This window comes from Physeter macrocephalus, chromosome 6 (assembly GCF_002837175.3).
Source record: "Physeter macrocephalus isolate SW-GA chromosome 6, ASM283717v5, whole genome shotgun sequence".
In the NCBI taxonomy this organism is placed as follows: Eukaryota; Metazoa; Chordata; class Mammalia; order Artiodactyla; family Physeteridae; genus Physeter; species Physeter macrocephalus.
Window position 1 is genome coordinate 85,554,516 of NC_041219.1, and position 18,706 is coordinate 85,573,221.

Consider the following 18,706-nt stretch of genomic DNA (forward strand, 5'->3'; position numbering starts at 1 on the left):
TTAGAGAGGGAGAGAGGGAGAGAGAGGGAGAGAGGGAGAGAGAGGGAGAGAGAGGGAGAGGGCAGGAGCAGCAAAGCTTGGATGTGCCTGGGGAGGGGGCTGGAGAGAATGTGTATGTGGTGACGGGGGCAAGGCTACAGCATCCCTTTCTCAAGCCAGTGAAGGGCTGGGGTTGGGGGGTCCACAGGGAGGGAGGCAGATGCCATTGCCCTCGTGCCCAGCAGACAAAGAGGAACTGCACAACAAATGCCTGAGAGAGACAAGAGTGTGTGCAAGAGAGAGAGAGATGGATGGGCCCACAGGGTTGGGGGAGAAAGGGGGGCCCCCAGGGAAGGCCCAATCCTCTGCCAGCTGGGGAAGCCAAGGCCTCAGAGGTCATGGGGCCCAGGACAGCGGGCAGCTTCAAGGCTCTCAGATCGGCAGAGAGCCCCTCCCCCACAGAACTCTCAGGCTCTCGTATCCCTTCTTTCCTTCCTCCTCCAGGAGGGAGGTCGCTCTCCAGATCTGGGGACTGACAGCCTCCCCCTTCCCAGCAGCCAGAGGGCCCTGCACAGTCTGATCTCAGGCTCGTGTTGCTCTGTGGCCCTGAGCCCTTTCAGATTCCAGGCAAAGTACTGGTATAGTCTCCCCACCTCCCCTCCCCTCCTGTGCCCCTGGGGCCCCAGCAGCCGACAGCCCTGGCTGAATCCGCCCTCTATCAAGACAAGGCCTCTGCTCCCTTCCCTTCCAGAGGAGCTACTCACTGACGTGCTGACCTACTTTGGAAGACTAGATTTTCTGATTCCAAGAATTTGGGGGTGGGAGGGGCCGTGAAACTTTGGGCTGTCTACCCCTGGATCCCTTTCTGCCAAGGTTCCCTTAAACATTTCACAGTCCCAGAAAACTTGGGACAAGCACTGCTCAGCTAGTTAATTGCATGAGCTGCGTTTGAGCAACTCAGTTTCCCTTGAAAGATAGGGAATGGGGGTGGGGAGAGCACCTGTGTGGTAAATTAATGGAGTCCTCCTTTCTTCCCTCTCTTCCCCGGGAGGGAATGATCTGCACCTTTAGAAAGAGATAGGGGAAGAAAAGGTGGATTTTCTGAAATAGGTTCTGTGTGGTGGCAAAACCTCTTCGAAGAACAGGAGAGCTACCCCCTTCATCAACTGGCCAGGCAAGTGAAGGCCCCCAGGTGTGGAGGCGGAAGAGCTGTGATGACCCTGAGGGGGCCGCCGCGTACTTTAGGAGGGGTGTACACTGCAGCCTTTCCCACTGCTTCCACATCGGTCCGGGAGAGAAGGGTCAGCGACCGACGGGCACTCAGGCACCCCTCCCGTGAGTGAACTGTCTCAGCCACGCCCAGTCCTGCAGGGGCTGCTTTTCAGCGCTAATGTTAACCCTGCCTTGATTTTCCCCTGTCCCTCTCTAAGGTACAATAGCTGCTGACATCTAGAATTCTCAAAACACAGATGAGGGGTTTCTGGCCTCCACTTTCGTTCAAAAGCCGTCCTGTGCAGAGGACTCTTCTTATCTAGGAAGTGCCACCCTGCTGAAAGCAGGGAAAAGCTTGGTTTCATAGCACAGTGAAGCCAACACCCTCAGAAGTTTTCCTCTAGTATCCAACATTCTCCAGAGATAGGACTGAAAAGAGCTCCATGGGATTTCCCCAGCCGGCTTCCTAGCTTCTCATCTGCCTGCCTTAGGGCAGGGACTTCTCCATCTGAGCGTTCCCCAGCACCAGTGCAGGGTCCTGAGAACAGGTGTTCCTCAATAGTGGTTTTCTGAATAGGCTTAACTGAGCAGGAGGTAGGAGGATTGGCTGGTTCCTCAGAAAGGCCATGACTTTAGTTCCACTAAAGTCTCTTTCAACTAAATCAGTCCACTTGATCCCTGTTACTCTGTCCAGCATGTAACAGGTCTCAAATGCCTGTACCCATTCCAACGCCTTCCCTCCTTAAATGAGAAAGGGGTCAGAGTCAGCTTCTTACCTTGACATTATGCAGGTGTTGTCAAAGACTCTCATATGTGTGTCTGACCCATCTTGCTATCTCCCTTAGCGCATGCCCATAATTCCTCCATTGGTCCCACTTTAAGGTAAAAAAATAAACTATAGGTCATTTCTACGATGGTGCCTGGATTACTGACGGGGATACGCATCACCTCAGAACCCAGTTCTGGCTTCCCTTACCTCTTACAATCATTTCCTGCCCTAACATTCTAATGGTCCAAAAAATGATTCCTTCCATTGTAGAGACAAACTCTGTCTTAGGCCCTTTCCTACACCCTCAGAGAGAGAGCCGGATGAAGTTCCTCATTTCTTTTCATCTTGTGAAACTCTAAGAGGATCCTGATTACTTTCATATCCCTAAAAGCCACCCATACTACAAGCAGTGATCTCTTCTGCCTCAGTAAGAGTATTTGGCAGGTATAAAAAGCTACGACGTTATGATCACGGAAAGGACCGGGGGAGAATCGGGCTCTCTACCTCTCCTTCAAAGGTGTAAGCTCTTGGTCCACTGGCTGAATTCAGACCATAGATAAATTTGGCTTCTTGCCCCATGGAACATTTTTTAAAATATGGAGTTATTATTTTTAAATGGAGACATTTCATATAAAAATCCTGATTTCTGATTTCTTTTGAAAAGCTAGAAGTTTTGGCCATACCGGATACACATTCCCACATGGCAATGCCTGTCGGACCCTGCAGAGCTGCTGCTCCTTGAGGTAGGACATGTGCTCTCCAGTCCATGACAGTCCCCACCATTCTCTTCTGCTCATTATCCAAAGCCAGTTCACTCTTTTACCTACACACCTGGCCCCTGCAGGCCTCTGAGGTTTGAAACCTGGCTCTGCTCTCTACCTGGCTGGGACAGGATGTCGTGTTTAGCTGGTGACCTCAGAGCACAGAAGAAGGAATCTTATCTTCCTTCTGTCTCTTTGTTTCAAATCAGTCCTCTCTCTAATAGTCTCCACTCATATTCCCCTCCTATTTCCTTCTCCTACTCCGATCCTCCAAGATGTCCGGGAAGAGAATCACTTTATAGGGAATGTAAAATGACCAAAATAAATGCACACTACCAAGAGTGAGTGACAGCTCTGTGACCAGGGCACTCAGAGGTCCTGTGCTAGGCTGAAGGCTCTCCACTCTCCTCCACAGGAGAGCGTCTGCTCCCAGCCCCTTACAAACAGAATGCACAAGAGGGCCTACCAGACATATAGGAGCGGCCATTGCTGTCTTCTATGTCCATCTTAGAGAGATTCTGCTGGAAGAGAAAACAGCTACTATTAGAAGCCAGATCTGGAAACGGAGTAGGTTTCTCTCTAACATTGTGGAGTTAGCAAGAACCCTAAAGGATCACTTAAGTGTGCTCTGACCCTATCCTAAAGAAGCAAAACCTCATACTTTGTCCTGGAGAGAAAGACGATGTACCCTGACTTACAAACCCCAGGGTCGCCTCCAACCCCCAACTTCTGCAGGCTTCCCCAGTCTCTCGGGTGGAAACACTGTCTTATTCTACACTGGTCCCTGATTGTGTTGTTTGGAGAGTAGACCCTCTCCCTGTAAGTGGAGCTGATGGTGTAGGTAAGGAGACAGGTTACAGCTCAGCTCTCATGAGGCAAAGAAACAACCCCATAGAGGCTCTAAACCTTGTTAAGGATGGGGTAGTAATAGGAGGAAGAAGCTAGATTCAGTCGTTCAAGGGATACTTTTTTGGGTGGAAGGAGGGAGGGGGACAGGAAAGTAGAAGATAGAGGAGAGCAGCCCACCTCAAGTTCAGAGAGGAATCCTCTACTGAAGGTGTAATAGTCAAATTAAACCTTTAAGTGTTTTCCCTCTTACTTCTTGTCAATTACTTTGCTGTGTTTATTTTTTTTAAAGGGGAGTTGGGGTGGGAACCTGAATTTAAAATGCAGGTTAGTCTATTTGAGGGAAGGCAAACAGTAATTGGAAGTAGAGTATTAAACAATCAAGAACTGAGGATAATTAAAAGTGATAATTTGTTGCAATGAATTATCTCAGGAGCTTGTGGGAGGAGAAAAAAAATTCTATTTGGTGGAAATTTACATGCATCCAAAATTGCTTTCACCAGTCATCTCATGAAAAATAAATACCCCAGGGGCAGATTTTGGGGAGCTGGAGTGGGGTGAGGGAACAGCCGGAGCTGCCACCTGGATTCTTGGTCTCTTTGAAGGATCTCACTGAGGTAGCTGGATGGAAATCTGGTTTGCTGGTAATACTATATTGATAGAGGTGGGGATGGGGGCTCTGGAGGGCACACAGGGGAAAAGTGTCTATCACCTTGTCTCCCTCCCACCACACTCCAAGTCATTCTTGTCTAGTGCTGAGAGACATCATACTCTAAAAAGTCTCATGAGAAAGCCTGACACACGGGCTCTCCTTCACTTCGCAAAGCAGCTCTCCCTAGATTTCGTTAGAGAGATTTCTAGTCTCACCTAGGACGCCTGGGTGTGGAAGAAAAAATTATCCAAGTTTATCTTCAACTCCTCTTTTCTTGACATCCTCCCCGGGATGGACTGAGCTTTGGACTGAAACTTTGGACTGAGACTGCTAGACCAAGCCACAATAAGCGGTTCCTTGAAGGTTCCCTTAGGGGCAATGATGAGAAGAGCCCAAGTCCACAGTGGTTAGTGAACTCATACCCTCTGGAACTAGCCATAGAATTTGCGGTGGTCAGAGATGGAAATACGAGGGAACGCGGTCTGGTACTCATGGGGCCCCTTTCATTTCCGAATCATTAGCTCCATAATTGCCCTTTGGGATTTTTGCAGAGCTCAAGATGCCACACGTGACTTCCCTCACACCCCCCCCCCCCCCAATGCAGGAGAAGCAAGAGTGAGTAGGTTTTACCCCATTTTCTGCTTGGAGAAACTGAGGTTCAGAGCAGCTAAGTGACTTGTCTCAGGGCTCACAGTGAGCCTGGAACAAGGAAAAGAACCCAAGTCTCCTGCCTCTCTGAGGTGTGCTTCCTTTCAAAAGCCAGGGTACTCAAGGCCTTCATGGATCTTCTTGCTTTTCCCTGGTTCTAACATCTTTTCCTTTGGTGTGATCCCCGTGGAGTGGGTTCTGTTAGTTAAAAAGTAAGAGCAGGGACTTCCCTGGTGGCACAGTGGTTAAGAATCCACCTGCCAATGCAGGGGACACGGGTTTGATCCCTGGTCTGGGAAGATCCCACGTGCCGCGGAGCAACTAAGCCCGTGTGCCACAACTACAGAGCCTGAGCTCTAGAACCCGCGAGCCACAACTACTGAGCCCGTGTGCCCCAACTACTGAAGCCCACACGCCTAGAGCCCGTTCTCCACAACAAGGGAAGCCACCACGATGAGAAGCCCACGCACCGCAGTGAAGAGCAGCCCCCGGTCACTGCAACTAGAGAAAGCCTGCGCACAGCAACGAAGATCCAACGCAGCCAAAAATAAATAAATTTATTTATTAAAAAAAAAAAAGTAAGAACAAATTGAGCAGGCTCTATGGGGAGAAATATCCTAATGTGATTGTGCGTGTGTGTGTGTGTGTGTGTGTGTGTGTGTGTGTGTGTGCGTGCGTGTATGAATGGGGAGCTAGACAAGCACTAGGTGGGCAGAACAGTTGAAGCATAGCATTCAGCTATGCTGAGTACTGGCTCAGGAAGTGCATCTCATTCTTGGACACCTGCCCAAATGGCCCCAAAACAATTTCCAGAAGGGTCTGAAGGAGTTGTTTTCTGAGTTGGACTTTGTTCCTAGAAGTAAACTGAGCTCTTCTGCTTCTTAATTTTTCTTAACAGGTGCTCCATGACACATCTTGGGAGCCAAAAATAAATAAATTTATTTATTAAAAAAAAAAAGTAAGAACAAATTGAGCAGGCTGTATGGGGAGAAATATCCTAATGTGATTGTGTGTGTGTGTGTGTGTGCGCGTGCGTGCGTGTGTCTGTGCGCGTGCGCACGTGTGTGTATGAATGGGGAGCTAGACAAGCACTAGGTGGGCAGAACAGTTGAAGCATAGCATTCAGCTATGCTGAGTACTGGCTCAGGAAGTGCATCTCATTCTTGGACACCTGCCCAAATGGCCCCAAAACAATTTCCAGAAGGGTCTGAAGGAGTTGTTTTCTGAGTTGGACTTTGTTCCTAGAAGTAAACTGAGCTCTTCTGCTTCTTAATTTTTCTTAACAGGTGCTCCATGACACATCTTGGGCAAAATCAGTCTTTAGCTGTCTCCAACTGGTCTAAATGCCAAATTGGTAGCCCTGGGAGTGAGACCGGACTGAGATTCTGCTGTTCCCCGATCCTGGTATTCTGAGAGCCAGGAGCACATCAGGAGATGTACTTCACTGTTTGCTCAAGTCTTCAGGCAGCATATCCCGCTCCACCTTGCCACTCCCTGCCCCTCAAAGCACCTTCTCCCATGCCTGGCCTGCCAGGCAGATCTTAGTGTCTCCTTAGAGGAACTGGGTCAAATTAGGCAGTGCCAACTGGAGACACACCACAGCGGGAGGAGGCATAAAGAGGGAGAAGTTAGTGACAGAACACAGGTTTGGTTCAAAGATCTCAAAAGGAAACTGGCTTTATAGCAACACAGACACCATTCAGTGATGGACGTAGGCACATATGTCCTGTAAATTCAGTTCAGTGAGCTGAATACAAAGCAACTAGAAACAGCCAGCCTCCCAATTCAAAAGGAAGTATTTTTATGAGGAGGGAGGAAAGGTTGGTCATTGTAACCTGAGACAAAGACTTTCTTCCCTGTTCTTCTGAATGCACCTGGCGCCATAATAAGAATCCTCCACGGCCCTGGCTTTCTTCCATCAACATGATATCGCATTTAAACAGGAATGGGCAGGAATGGGTATCCCTTCCATACAGAAGATTTCCCTCCACACTTCCTGAGAAGCAGCAGGTGAGACCAATCCAAGGTCTGACTTCCAAGGTCAGGCATCAGCTACCACCCTCATCTCCCCATCTCCACAAAAACGTTCCCACAGCTCTAACTACTGGTGAAAAAAATATCAGAAAGTCAAGTTTTCTCTACGTAGTGGCTCTGAAAGCCTGAAAGAATATGGACATCACCAGTAATTAAAGCTCTTCAAATCCTCCAAAGAATCCTGTTTGATCCAGTGAAACTCCAAAATTGGAATTTAAAACACACTCCATGTGGCTTAGTGGGTAGAAAGGTAGCGAGGAGGACGTTGTTGGGAAAGAGGGTGAAAGTGGAGAGAGGGGCAAGGATCCATGCCATCCTTTTGGTTGCAATAGGGAGGAGGGGAAATTTTTTTCTCTGGTCTCTCTTAGGATCTGGGATCTGAGGTGGAGCCCTGTGATTTTTAAAAAAAAATTTTACTGGGGTATAGTTGATTTACAATGTTGTGTTAGTTTCAGGTGTACGGCAAAGTGAATCTGTTATACATATACATATATCCACTCTTTTTTAGATTCTTTTCCCATACAGGCCATTACAGAGTATTGAGTAGAGTTCCCTGTGCTATACAGTAGGTCCTTATTAGTTACCTATTTTATATATAGTAGTGTGTATGTGTCAATCCCAATCTTCCAATTTATCCCTCCCCTCCCTTACCGCCCCCTCCCCTGGTAACGATGTTTATTTTCTACATCTGTAACTCTATTTCTGTTTTGTAGATAAGTCCATTTGTAGCTTTTTTTAGATTCCACATATAAGCAATATCATATGATATTTGCCTAGTGATTATGAACAAGACAGATCTTCCCACCTGCCTGGGATTGAGCAGTGCAGGTACTAGAAGTGGACCAAACCCAAGCATCATCCTCTCCTGTCTGTGCCTTCCTGAACTGAATGAAATCTCAGCAAAAAACATGTTGGAATCACAAAGCTGGCTCTGCTCTCTATCAGGACTTTGAATAACTGGGGAGGGGGAAAGGGTAAAGGGTTGAGAGAAGAGGTGGAATTAGGTATTGTCTGCAACCTGACTACACGCCCCTTTCCAGGAACCAGACCTAGACACTGAGCGATTTGCAGCTCTGAAGTGATCTTTAGGGTCAACCTAGTGCCCTCTGAAGGAAACCCACGAACCTTTTCTCAGCTTATGTGTCTGTATTTACAGCAGAAAGGTCTGACTCATTTTCACCAGGTTGTAGATAGTGACCTGTTTACTTAAAACACAGACGAGGACAGCTCGGCTTCGCTATCCAAGTGCTTGGGGAGCAGTGTGTGGGAGGATGAATTCCCAGGTCACCCTAGGAATGGCCAGTCTCTAAAATAAGAAGGGGTAAAAGCTGGAAACACAACACCTGGGCAGTGGGAAAATATCACCTCATTGTCTCCTTTTAGCTCTCAGTTGGATGCATCTTTTCTTTTGTTCTTTGTGCTTCCCTGGCCTCCCCACGTAGACTGCGGAAGAGAGAGAAGGCTAAGGTTTATGGGTGGGAGGAGAAACAATCTCACCCCTCCCATGTCTCATTTCAGGGCTAAGGAAAGGGCCAAACTGAACAGTTTAAATCACCAGGTGTGACGCACATAAGATGATACTTTCTGGGGTTTTTGGGTATACCCTTGAGTATATAAGCCCCGTGTTTACAGAAAGGCTCCACAAGGTCACTGCTGTTCAGCTGTACCTTTTGGCAGGGGTAGGTAAAGTAGAGCAGGGCAGTTCAATTTGAGTTTTATAATAATAAGTTTTGAAGCCAAAGATGCCCAAAACAGGGTTTACTGTCTCCAGTGAAGTCTGAAATGACATGGAAGTCTCAGTTAACTATTCTGATTGGGGTAGGGTGGCAAAAAGTGGAAGAGACAGAAACAATTGCCTTTGGTGGCAGTCCTGGCCAGAAGCCCCTAACGCATGGTGACCAAAAGAGCTCACTGTTGTTTGGGCCAGGAAGATGTTTTCAGGCTCCTCTGCTAACAACGAATCTTGCTCTGACAATCCAATTTAGTAAGCCTCTGTTCATTTGGAGGCCCTGGGGCGGGGGTGCTCCAGGACCTGGAGAATCTTGGAGCTAGAATGGAGTTGAGAGATGATCTCCAATCTCTTGGTTTTTAACAGAAGAGTTAAACTAAGCCCAGAGTCACCCATCTGGTTAGCGATAGAAGTAGGACAAATAGAACCCAGGTTACCAGTCTGGGCTTCTTTCTACTACAGCACAAAATCAAATTTTGCCATAACAAGGTCTGGGGCTCCTCTGCTTGCCTTCTTTCTTGGGTGATGAAATGAACAGTTTTGGGGTCTCCATCTTAGTGACTTAAGTCCTTGAACTACAAACACAGGTCTATGGATGGGAAAAGACATAATCCTCTCCCTCCCATGTCTGTTTTCAGAGATTATGGGCCTGAGGAAAAAGCTAACCTAGACGCTCACTAAATCTCTTTAATGTAGGAACAGGGCTCCTTGGCTCAAGGATTAGACCAGCATACGTATTCCAGCAGAGTCAGCAAGGTCGATGACCCTTGGGGGGGACCAGGCCATTCATATCAGCACTACCCTTTCTTAGATGCTTTCCTCTGAAAGACCTTGAACCTGTCTCTCTGTTTCCAATACAGAGTCCCCAACTCTTCTGAGAAAAGGAGGCAAATCAAAGAGCCTGGAATTCAGAGCTTTCTCCAGCAGGGTCAAGAGACCAACAAAGGGAGTCCCTCTGCCTGTGGCATTGTCTATACCCACAGGGTTCCACACTCCTGTTTGTTCCTACAGAGTGAAATGAGGCTAGAAATACCTGCCCTACAATAACTTTTTATTTTTCCTTGACTATTTTGTGTGTGTGTTGAGGGAAGAGAGATGGCCAGTCTGGGAGGAAATAATTTCTTTGTGGATGTTGGGTGGGGAAGGTAGGATAAAAGGTGGGATAATGTTCCTCCCATGCTGGAAAGTACTAAGCATGTACTAAGAGGAAATAAGGAATAAACTTTCAGTTGCATTTTCCACTGGAAAAAAGTCAGGACTTATTTCTGAGCCAAGTCCTCCAAACCTACTGAGAGTAAGGGGATTGCCCAGCAGCTACAATTGAACTAACTAACTGCACTCAGTGGGCAACAAAAACATTATGTTTTGTGCTTGAGACATCAGCATCTATTGAGTAGGACAAGATATAGCTCTGAAGCTGCCAAATTGAGGGCAGCTCCCACCATCCTGGGGCCCACCCCAGAAGCTCCACTGAGAACTCTCCTGCTTCCCAATGGTAAGGCTATTTTCTTCTTTAAAGACTTTATTTTTATCTCAGGAGCCACTCTTTTGACGGTTCTCATGACCCAGGGAGCAGTCTGGATTCTCTGAATTAGGCTGTAAGTGGGGAAGGCTGAAGTCCCCCGCACACCACAGAGCAAGATTCACTGACCTACTGGCAGACCCATGAGGAGATGAGAAATTCCCGGCTGGGCATTTCACATACCCCTACCAAATAAGATGTTACACCCAAAGGGTGTCTGATTTGGCCTTTTATCTGGTTTTGTCCTCAGAATCTGAGTTATCTTAAGTGGAAATATTCTAGGTAGTCAGACACCTGCTTTTATTGCTTCCTAAGGACATGGACATGTACCTTCACCCAGACAAAGTGAACAAGTAGCATTAAGGGGAAACAGCCCGGCCTCAATAGTCTGCTGCTTGGCCATGATGTCGGAAGGCCTAGAGCTGACCTATGAGCAAGTCACAACCATACCAAGCTCACCACTGATGCTTTGAGGGCTTGGACTGGGGAGACTGGAGTATAGCTGGTGCTATCAGACATGTAAGTGGGGGTTGATAAATCACAACAGTAGACAGTTTTGCTTATAGGAGAAGGGACTGAGGTGAAAGAAGGTGTGCAAACTTTGACACAATGTGGTTGGTAATACATCAAATCTTCCTAGAAGCAGAGTCAGTAAATTCATGACCTTGGAGGGGGAAATGGGGTACCATATTTCCTAAACATCTCATATCTAAAGGTCCATGTTCCCATTAAACATTGTCACCAGACAGGACCAGTCATAATTAAAAAAAAAAAAAAAGGATAGAAATCAAACAGTGAGAATGTACAACTACAAGGGGGAAGACAATAACTGGGGATGGGGCTGCGTGAGGAGGTACAGGGAAGGCTGTTTTAGTTTAGACCTGCTTCCCAAGTCTGTTGTACCCTCTGGTGGTCTGCCCCAGGGCTTCCTCTGTGTTTCTTCCTTAGGGCTCCTATGCAATAATCTCTTCCTTCCCAACCTTGCTTCTCAGGTTCCCTGGACTTCTCACCCTACATAGTACCCCAGACAGCACTTTTCGCTCCACTCTAAGTTTCTTCTCTACCACATGTTTCTCCCACGCTGCTCACTGCCTCCCAGTCTTCCTACTTAGGCCTATGTCTTTCTCTCTAACCTTCTTGACCGACACCTTCCCCCCACCCCACCCCGCGCCGCCTCTCGCTTCTTTGCCCGCGTATCCAGTCTAATTCTCCTTTCTCCGCCCTGTCCTGCTGTTCTACCCCAGCTGTACCCCACGAAGGAGCCTCGCGCACACCAGCTCCCGACTATCCTCGGTCCTCTGCCGTGACCCACCTCCCGCCCTTTTAGGACGCCTAGGTCCCTGCTACGTCCCCCTCAATCCTGTGGCCTCGCGCCAAACCCCCCATGCCAGCTTCCTCCCTTGGGCCGCAACCCACCCAGCGACCCTCTAACCGCCTGGCCCCCGCCCACGTGTCCCCCTCCCTTCACACCCAAGCCCCTCAGGCCCCGCCCCCGGCGGCCGAGGCCCCGCCCCTCGCGCTTCGCCCAAACCCCGCCCCTCACTCACCTGAGGCAGCTCCGCGCGCGCGCAGGCTGGGCGGGAGAGGGAGAGGGGAAGGTATTGGGGGAGAAGGGGGCGGGGCGGCGGGGGTCCCCCACTCTGGCCCGGGCGGCCCAGTGCGGGGGGAGTGGGGTCACTGAGCCGGCCGCAACCGGGTCGGAGGCGGGACCCGGGCGCTCAGAGGCGGCGGCGGCTCCATCTCCATAAGCGGCTTCACCTGAGGAGGGACGGGCCCCCCCCATAAACCCCCCCAGCACGGCTGTCCCCCCTCCCCCGAACAACTTCCGGCCCCACTACCAGGCGACAGGCGGCGTGGCTGAACACCGAGCGCCCACAAGCTGGGGAGACAAGGGAGGAAGAGCTAGGGGAGAGTAGCCGAGCGCCGAAAGATTCAAGTCCTAAAGGCGCGGTCGCAGGCAAAGGGTAACTCAATGACTGCCCCTTCATCTGCATCTACTTTGCAAACAAGGCCACGGTTGGACGCCCTAGTTGCCGTGGCACATCTGCCCCTAGTGCCAAGTTTTGCCTTTGCCGCCCCTAAGACAATATTGATTTTGACCTCTTAGCATTCTTTGCCTTTCCTGCCAAGTGCGTAGGAATTGTGTGGGGGAGGGGCTTAAGGATGCCAAATCGAAAAAAATTTCCTCTTGGGGGGTATCCTGAGGTCATTCACCTAAGTAGCCCCGCAGATACTGAGACTTCAGACAAGGAAACCCCAATTTTGACTTCCCTGCTCCTGCTGCCTTTTTCCCTTCCCCCCACCTTTTGTTTGTTTTGGGTTGTCTCACTAGATATCCCAGTACCAATCAGTGCACCGCCCTCCTGCAACTTGCTCACTCCCCAGCCTCAAGAAGTGCCAAAGGTCATAATCTTTTTTTGCTTTTTCAGAGTGGTAGTCTTAAACAGATATTTTATTGATGTATTTAGAAAAGTGGAACAATAAAGGGAGAGGGTTGCGCCCTTCACAACCCCTGGCAACCTAGAGACGCAGTAAAAAGTTGCATATACACTTTTCTTACACATATCCTCACACATTCTCTGAAGAATCCAAGAAGAAAAGCAAAATAAGGCCTCAGTGGTGATAGTCATTAGAAATGGAGATAGGGTAGGCAGAGAAAATAGCACTTGCAGAATTACTTTTCCTACTTCTAGCCCTTTGCTCCAGCAGCTCTTACCTCCTCCAAGGCACTGGGTCAGTGGCCAGGAGGGGTATGTAACACCTCCTGTCAAAGGGGAGCAGGTGCCTGGGTGGAAGTGTGCAGTGCATGTACCTGTGTGTGGCTTCGGAAGGCATAGTCAGGGTTGTGATCCAAGACATGGAGAGGTGGAGGGAAGGATTTTTTGTGGTAATGAGGCCAAGGGATGGGTGTGGAAAGGGGTTCAGAAGGTGGTTCTGGAGAGTAGATGGTTCCATTTCACTTTCTTATGGAGCAACATGGACGTGGACATGGTGCCAGGCATTGCTGAGCACGCCTCACAGGTTCCAGATTGGGGCCACTGTGTCTGGCTGAACATTGTAGCTGTCATCGACAGCCTTACAAACGATGTTCAATTCTTTTTTCCCAGCTGGCACAGGGGCTTGCAGCTGCCATAGCCGCCAGGCCCAGGCCTTTCGGGCACGCTGTTCCTCTCCATCCAGCTCAGCCACCTGCCAGGTTAGGCCCCCATCCAGAGACACATCCACCCTGACCACAGCTCTTCCTCCACCACTCCATGCATAGCCTTTGACAGTCACCTCCCCTGACTCTATTGTCTCCCCATCTTTGGGCTGTGTGATGGCTGACTGGACAGGAAGTTCCTGAATAGATGGAGCCGAGTCAAAATCTACAGTGTCCCAGTCCACAGACGGAGAGAAGCCTTTGTAATCCCGCCGCTGCCAGTGGCTGTAACTTTCCTCGGGTTCCACGCTCACTCTGCCCAGCCATTTGACATGGCGGGCACCCACCACACCAGGAACCACCACCCGCACAGGGAAGCCATGGTCACGAGGCAGAGGCTGCCCATTCATCTCATATGCCAACAGGACCTCAGCTTCAGGGTCCATGGCCCGAGCCAGAGGGATGGATGCTCCATAGGCAGTCCCTGTGGGGTCTGAGTCCAGTCCCTCAAAGCAGACATGGGCCTCAGTTTCAGAGAGCTGGTGACCAGCCTGGGCTAACACATCACAGAGCCGTGCCCCAGCCCAGCGTGCAGTGCTAATGGCCCCTGCACTCCACTCCAGACCTCTTACTTCTTTGAACCGAGTCATCTCAGAGCGCCGGTTGCCGGTGAGCACGCCTCGCAGGTTCCAGATTGGGGCCACTGTGTCTGGCTGAACATTGTAGCTGTCATCTACGGCCTTACAAACGATGTTCAATTCTTTTTTCCCAGCTGGCACAGGGGCTTGCAGCTGCCATAGCCGCCAGGCCCAGGCCTTTCGGGCACGCTGTTCCTCTCCATCCAGCTCAGCCACCTGCCAGGTTAGGCCCCCATCCAGAGACACATCCACCCTGACCACAGCTCTTCCTCCACCACTCCATGCATAGCCTTTGACAGTCACCTCCCCTGACTCTATTGTCTCCCCATCTTTGGGCTGTGTGATGGCTGACTGGACAGGAAGTTCCTGAATAGATGGAGCCGAGTCAAAATCTACAGTGTCCCAGTCCACAGACGGAGAGAAGCCTTTGTAATCCCGCCGCTGCCAGTGGCTGTAACTTTCCTCGGGTTCCACGCTCACTCTGCCCAGCCATTTGACATGGCGGGCACCCACCACACCAGGAACCACCACCCGCACAGGGAAGCCATGGTCACGAGGCAGAGGCTGCCCATTCATCTCATATGCCAACAGGACCTCAGCTTCAGGGTCCATGGCCCGAGCCAGAGGGATGGATGCTCCATAGGCAGTCCCTGTGGGGTCTGAGTCCAGTCTCTCAAAGCAGACATGGGCCTCAGTTGCAGAGAGTTGGTGACCAGTCTGGGCTAACACATCAAAGAGCCGTGCCCCAGCCCAGCGTGCAGTGCTAATGGCCCCTGCACTCCACTCCAGACCTCTTACTTCTTTGAACCGAGTCATCTCAGAGCGCCGGTTGCCAGCACACTGCAGAGTGACCGTGATCTCGTGCTTGGGGAACTGGTACAAGTCATCCAGGGATAGGCACAGTGACTGACCCCCAGGTGGCCCTACTACATGTAGGCGATAGGTGTCTGGGTCAAGGTTAGGTACAGGCAAATGATTCCGGGTGAAGAAGATAGGGTTGGGTGTGATGTAGTTTTCTGTCAGCAGCTCAGGGGGGGGCTCCGCATTAAAGGGGCGCTGGCTGTTGACCTTCAGGGCTGGGTGACGTATAGGATCATCAGCGTAAGGGTCAGAGGTCTTCAAGATGGAGGCTGCCTTATCGTCGGGGCTCAGTTCCCCAATCTTGTACTGAGCCAGTATCTCTCGCACGTGGGACTGGTTGTGAACAGCATAGAGGGCCCAGAAGGGCTCTAGAGGACCCCCGGCTGCTAGCATCAGCTTTGATGGACCCCCTGGGTGTAGGTCCACAAATTCTGTGACATCAAAGACCTCAGAGCCCAAAGTCACCCAGATCCCAGTCTCAGGGCTGCTGTGGGATCTCACTTCCTCCCTCGTGTATAGGCGTGGTGACTCCTGAGCAGCCTGCAGGCAGGGCAGGGGTGAGGCAAAAGGGAACAAAATGTTAAGAAGAAATCACTCACTTCACCCTGACCCAACCCACAAAGTTGTGGCCACTGGGAAATGGAGGTAACAAATTCCATCTCTACTGTGCATGAAGACAGTGTCACCGTGGGCTCTGTGGTAAAGCCTGGGTTGCCTGGGGAGCTCACTAGGCCCCTTTGTTCTGACAGTGAAGTCCCTTCCTTCCCTACTTACCCTGCACCGATGGTCATGATAGGCCAACACTGCACCAAGGCCCAGCAGAGTCCCCATGACTCTCCATCCCCTGGTGCTGGAGTTATCACCAGAGAAGGCATGGCTGGAGCGCTGTGGCTGAAATGAATCATTTGTAGAGCAGGCCGGAATGCAGAGCCTTGAGGGGGCTGACTTGAGTCTGGAAGAGAGAGAAGTCTTCTTAATAGCACACTTCTGATCATAAGAAAGGGCTAGGGAAGGCCTGGGGTGTACCTCTCCCAGGTTAGCCATTGGTTTCTTCAGTTGGGACTTAGTTTCTCAGGGATGGGTGGGACAAGTGGGACATGGCTTTCCCTTTCCTCCCTGGCCACTACCTCAACCATCTTAATCTGGCAGATAAGATAAGAGTCGTAAAGGTATAGGGAGTAGAAGATGTGGGCTAGGAACTGGATGGCCTACCTGTAGGCTTGTCGGAGCCCTGGGACCACAGTTCTGTGCAGCAGCAGCATTACGGCAGACCTAGGATAGAAGGAAGATTCCAGGATCAAGACAGGAGTCCTGCATCAGGGATGAGATTAGGGTAGCTTGAGGGAATGGGTGGGAGGAGAACACAGAGGAGATCAGCTAGGAGCTCTCTGGACAAATGGGTAAACTTTTTCTGTGGTAATGAGGCCAAAGAATGGAAGTGGGGGTCCAAATGGGCCCTTAGAGAAAACTTGGAGAACTTCGGAGACAGAATATGCTGACAGGATGGAAAGGAATGGGGGGTGGGAGGGAGTCTCCTAGAATCACCTGTCTCCCATCCTCCACTCTCTACTTTGTCCACTACAGAGAACAATGGGGGCCAGGGCCTAAAGGGCAGAAGCCAAAAGTCTATTGTCCAGTTTCCCAGTTTATTATTTCTGAAGTCAGCAGAGGACAACCACGGGGTATACTCACTCAAAGAGAGGCAAAAAGGTGAAAAAGAGTGGGAGGTGAAGGAGCTTGGATGCTGCAGTTAAACTGCTTTTTTTTTTTTTGTTTTTTTTTTTTGTTTTTTTGCGGTATGCGGGCCTCTCACTGTTGTGGCCTCTCCCGTTGCGGAGCACAGGCTCCGGACACGCAGGCTCAGCGGCCATGGCTTACGGGCCTAGCCGCTCTGCGGCATGTGGGATCTTCCCGGACCGGGGCACGAACCCGTGTCCCCTGCATCAGCAGGTGGACTCTCAACCACTGCACCACCAGGGAAGCCCCTGTTTTGCTTTTATAAAGCCAGTCCTGCCATTAACCAGCCCTGTTCCTGGGCAAGATACCAAGCCTCTCTGAACTTGTGTTCTCATCTATGAAATGAGATCTACCTAGCAGAGCTGCTGTGATAAGCAAACAAGTAATAACATTATCACTGAAGGTCTTTCCCTCCACCCACCCTAAAAAAATAAAAATTGAACTCGGCTGGGAACTGGACCCCAATCTGGACCAACCCCAACCCCTACCTTGTCTATGCCATTCCAGTGAGCTCAGCAAATTGAGGAGTTAATGGCCAGGATGTCAGGGGATGGGCTAGAGAAGGAAGAGTGTAATTTTTCTGCTCTGGTCTGCAGCAATTTCTTCCTTACAGCACTGAGCAGATCACTGACCCCAGGAGGGCCAAGGCAGGGAGGGGTGAGAAGAGTCAGAACTGCTGATGAGATGCTAAAGAGGGGTGCCAGCACAGAAACTGCGAGGAAGGTAGGAATAGGAATAGAGTCTGCACTTTACTCCTGGGCCTTGGGACCCTCACTCTCCCTCCCACTTTCCCTCAATCCCAGCAGCCCACTATAACCAGACTGGAGCTGTGCAGGTAGAGCTGACTTGTAGGTGAACTCGGTCAGCCCAGTGTCCCAGCTTTGGGAGAGGCAGTCTTCTGCTGCAAAACGGATGCCACCCCCTTGTGCGGGTGGTGGCCAGTCACTCCGCAGGGTCACTTTGGGTAGAACATGGATATGTCCAGCACCGGGGCCCAAGCACCCGGTTCCATGTCACTGCCCAACAGCTGGCCCAGGAGTGTCTTGTAGCAACGCCCCGCCGCGGCCCAGGAGCACAAAGCTAGCGGGAATGGAGGCAGGTACTGGCAGTTTTGCTGTCCTTGGAATTCGGAGCACCCCTGGGTGCCAAGACCGCCGCCGCCGCCCAGGTTACTAACCCTGCCTCCTCCTCTTCCCTCTCCCGGCCCCAGCCTCCTTACCCAGCTCGGCGTCCGCACGGTGGCTCTTTTACACGCTCGGCGCCCAGCGGCTGCCGGCGAAGGGGCGGGGCCTGCGCCGTGACGTTGTGCCGGAGCAAAGGACCACTCTCTCCCCTCGGCTAGTCCCCCAGCCATTGGCGGGCGGCGGGCCGCCTCCCAGCTGCTGTGCCCGCCTCCTGGTGGCCGAGGCAGGCGGCGCGCCACCTGGGCTCGGAGCTAGGACGGGCTGTTTTTGCTTCCACCCCCGCCAGACGAGGAGTGGGACCTCATGATGTCCGGAACCCGGGCAGGGGAAGGTGATGAGGGCTCCAAAGGTAGGGCTGAGAGATGTCCCCGTCCCGCCCCACCAGCTGAGACACAAGGTGCTTTCACTAGAGGCCTCGGGATCCAGCCGGCTTTCTCCCGGTGGTGAGCTCCGCCTCTAACCTATTTTTTGACAAACGCCTGTGTTGCAGCTACAACAGCCCTGTTTGCCTTTTAGAGAAAACAAGATCAAGCGCTCAATTCTTTTATGTCCAGGAATGAGAGCAGAAATGGGGCCTAAAATGATGGTTCAAAGCCTTTGAGATCCCTTGGCCCAGCTGCATTTCTCCTCAAATTATAGAACACTAGACATCTTTTTAATTTTGCTTAGTTGTCAATTTCTTTTAAAAAGTCGTCACTTGATCACATTTTAACGCCCAAAAGTAGGAAGATTATAACTGCTCATATCAGAATAAAGGATACTAACAGAAATTGTTTGCTATTACCCTTTTATCATTTGGTGTGGGAGTGAAAACTTGTCATTGCCTAGCTGTGGACCCGGGGCAAACGTATCCACACTGCCCTCTAGAGACTAGAAGGTTGAATTACAACCTTACTTTAAGTGAAGATCATTTCCCCTGCCTTTCTGCTTTCCTAAACTGAACCAGAAGAGCTTTTAGTAGGAATGAAGAAGCCGTGGGGGGAGTCCTAAGAAAT

At 50.6% G+C, this 18,706-nt stretch overlaps 2 protein-coding genes across 15 annotated transcripts in view; both read right to left on the reverse strand.

The window, feature by feature from the left end:
* IKZF4 (IKAROS family zinc finger 4) overlaps positions 1–11,916 on the reverse strand; it is a 27,393-nt gene extending 15,477 nt beyond the window's left edge. For 3 of the 14 annotated variants that reach the window (XM_028491261.2, XM_028491260.2, XM_007129343.4), the window contains exons 1-3: positions 8,267–8,281; positions 3,188–3,239; positions 980–1,044 (exon numbers count right to left, since the gene is read on the reverse strand). Coding sequence is in view for 7 of the 14 variants with exons in the window: in XM_028491259.2 (XP_028347060.1) it covers positions 3,188–3,227 (40 nt within the window). In the remaining 7 variants the exon portion in view is untranslated. Of the gene's footprint in view, positions 1–979; positions 1,045–3,187; positions 3,243–8,266; positions 8,345–11,699 lie in introns of those variants that run through there. The other 11 variants (XM_028491259.2, XM_028491256.2, XM_007129340.4 and 8 more) reach the window with 7 other exon arrangements.
* Positions 11,917–12,589: 673 nt separating this feature from the next.
* Positions 12,590–17,814, reverse strand: SUOX (sulfite oxidase). The gene is made up of 4 exons (XM_055085723.1): positions 17,747–17,814; positions 16,003–16,062; positions 15,565–15,742; positions 12,590–15,330 (listed from the first exon to the last, which is right to left on the reverse strand). The coding sequence occupies exons 2-4, from the start codon at positions 16,050–16,052 to the stop codon at positions 13,168–13,170; spliced, it is 2,391 nt and encodes a 796-aa protein (XP_054941698.1). The 5' UTR covers positions 16,053–16,062; positions 17,747–17,814; the 3' UTR covers positions 12,590–13,167.
* Positions 17,815–18,706: the final 892 nt, after the last annotated feature.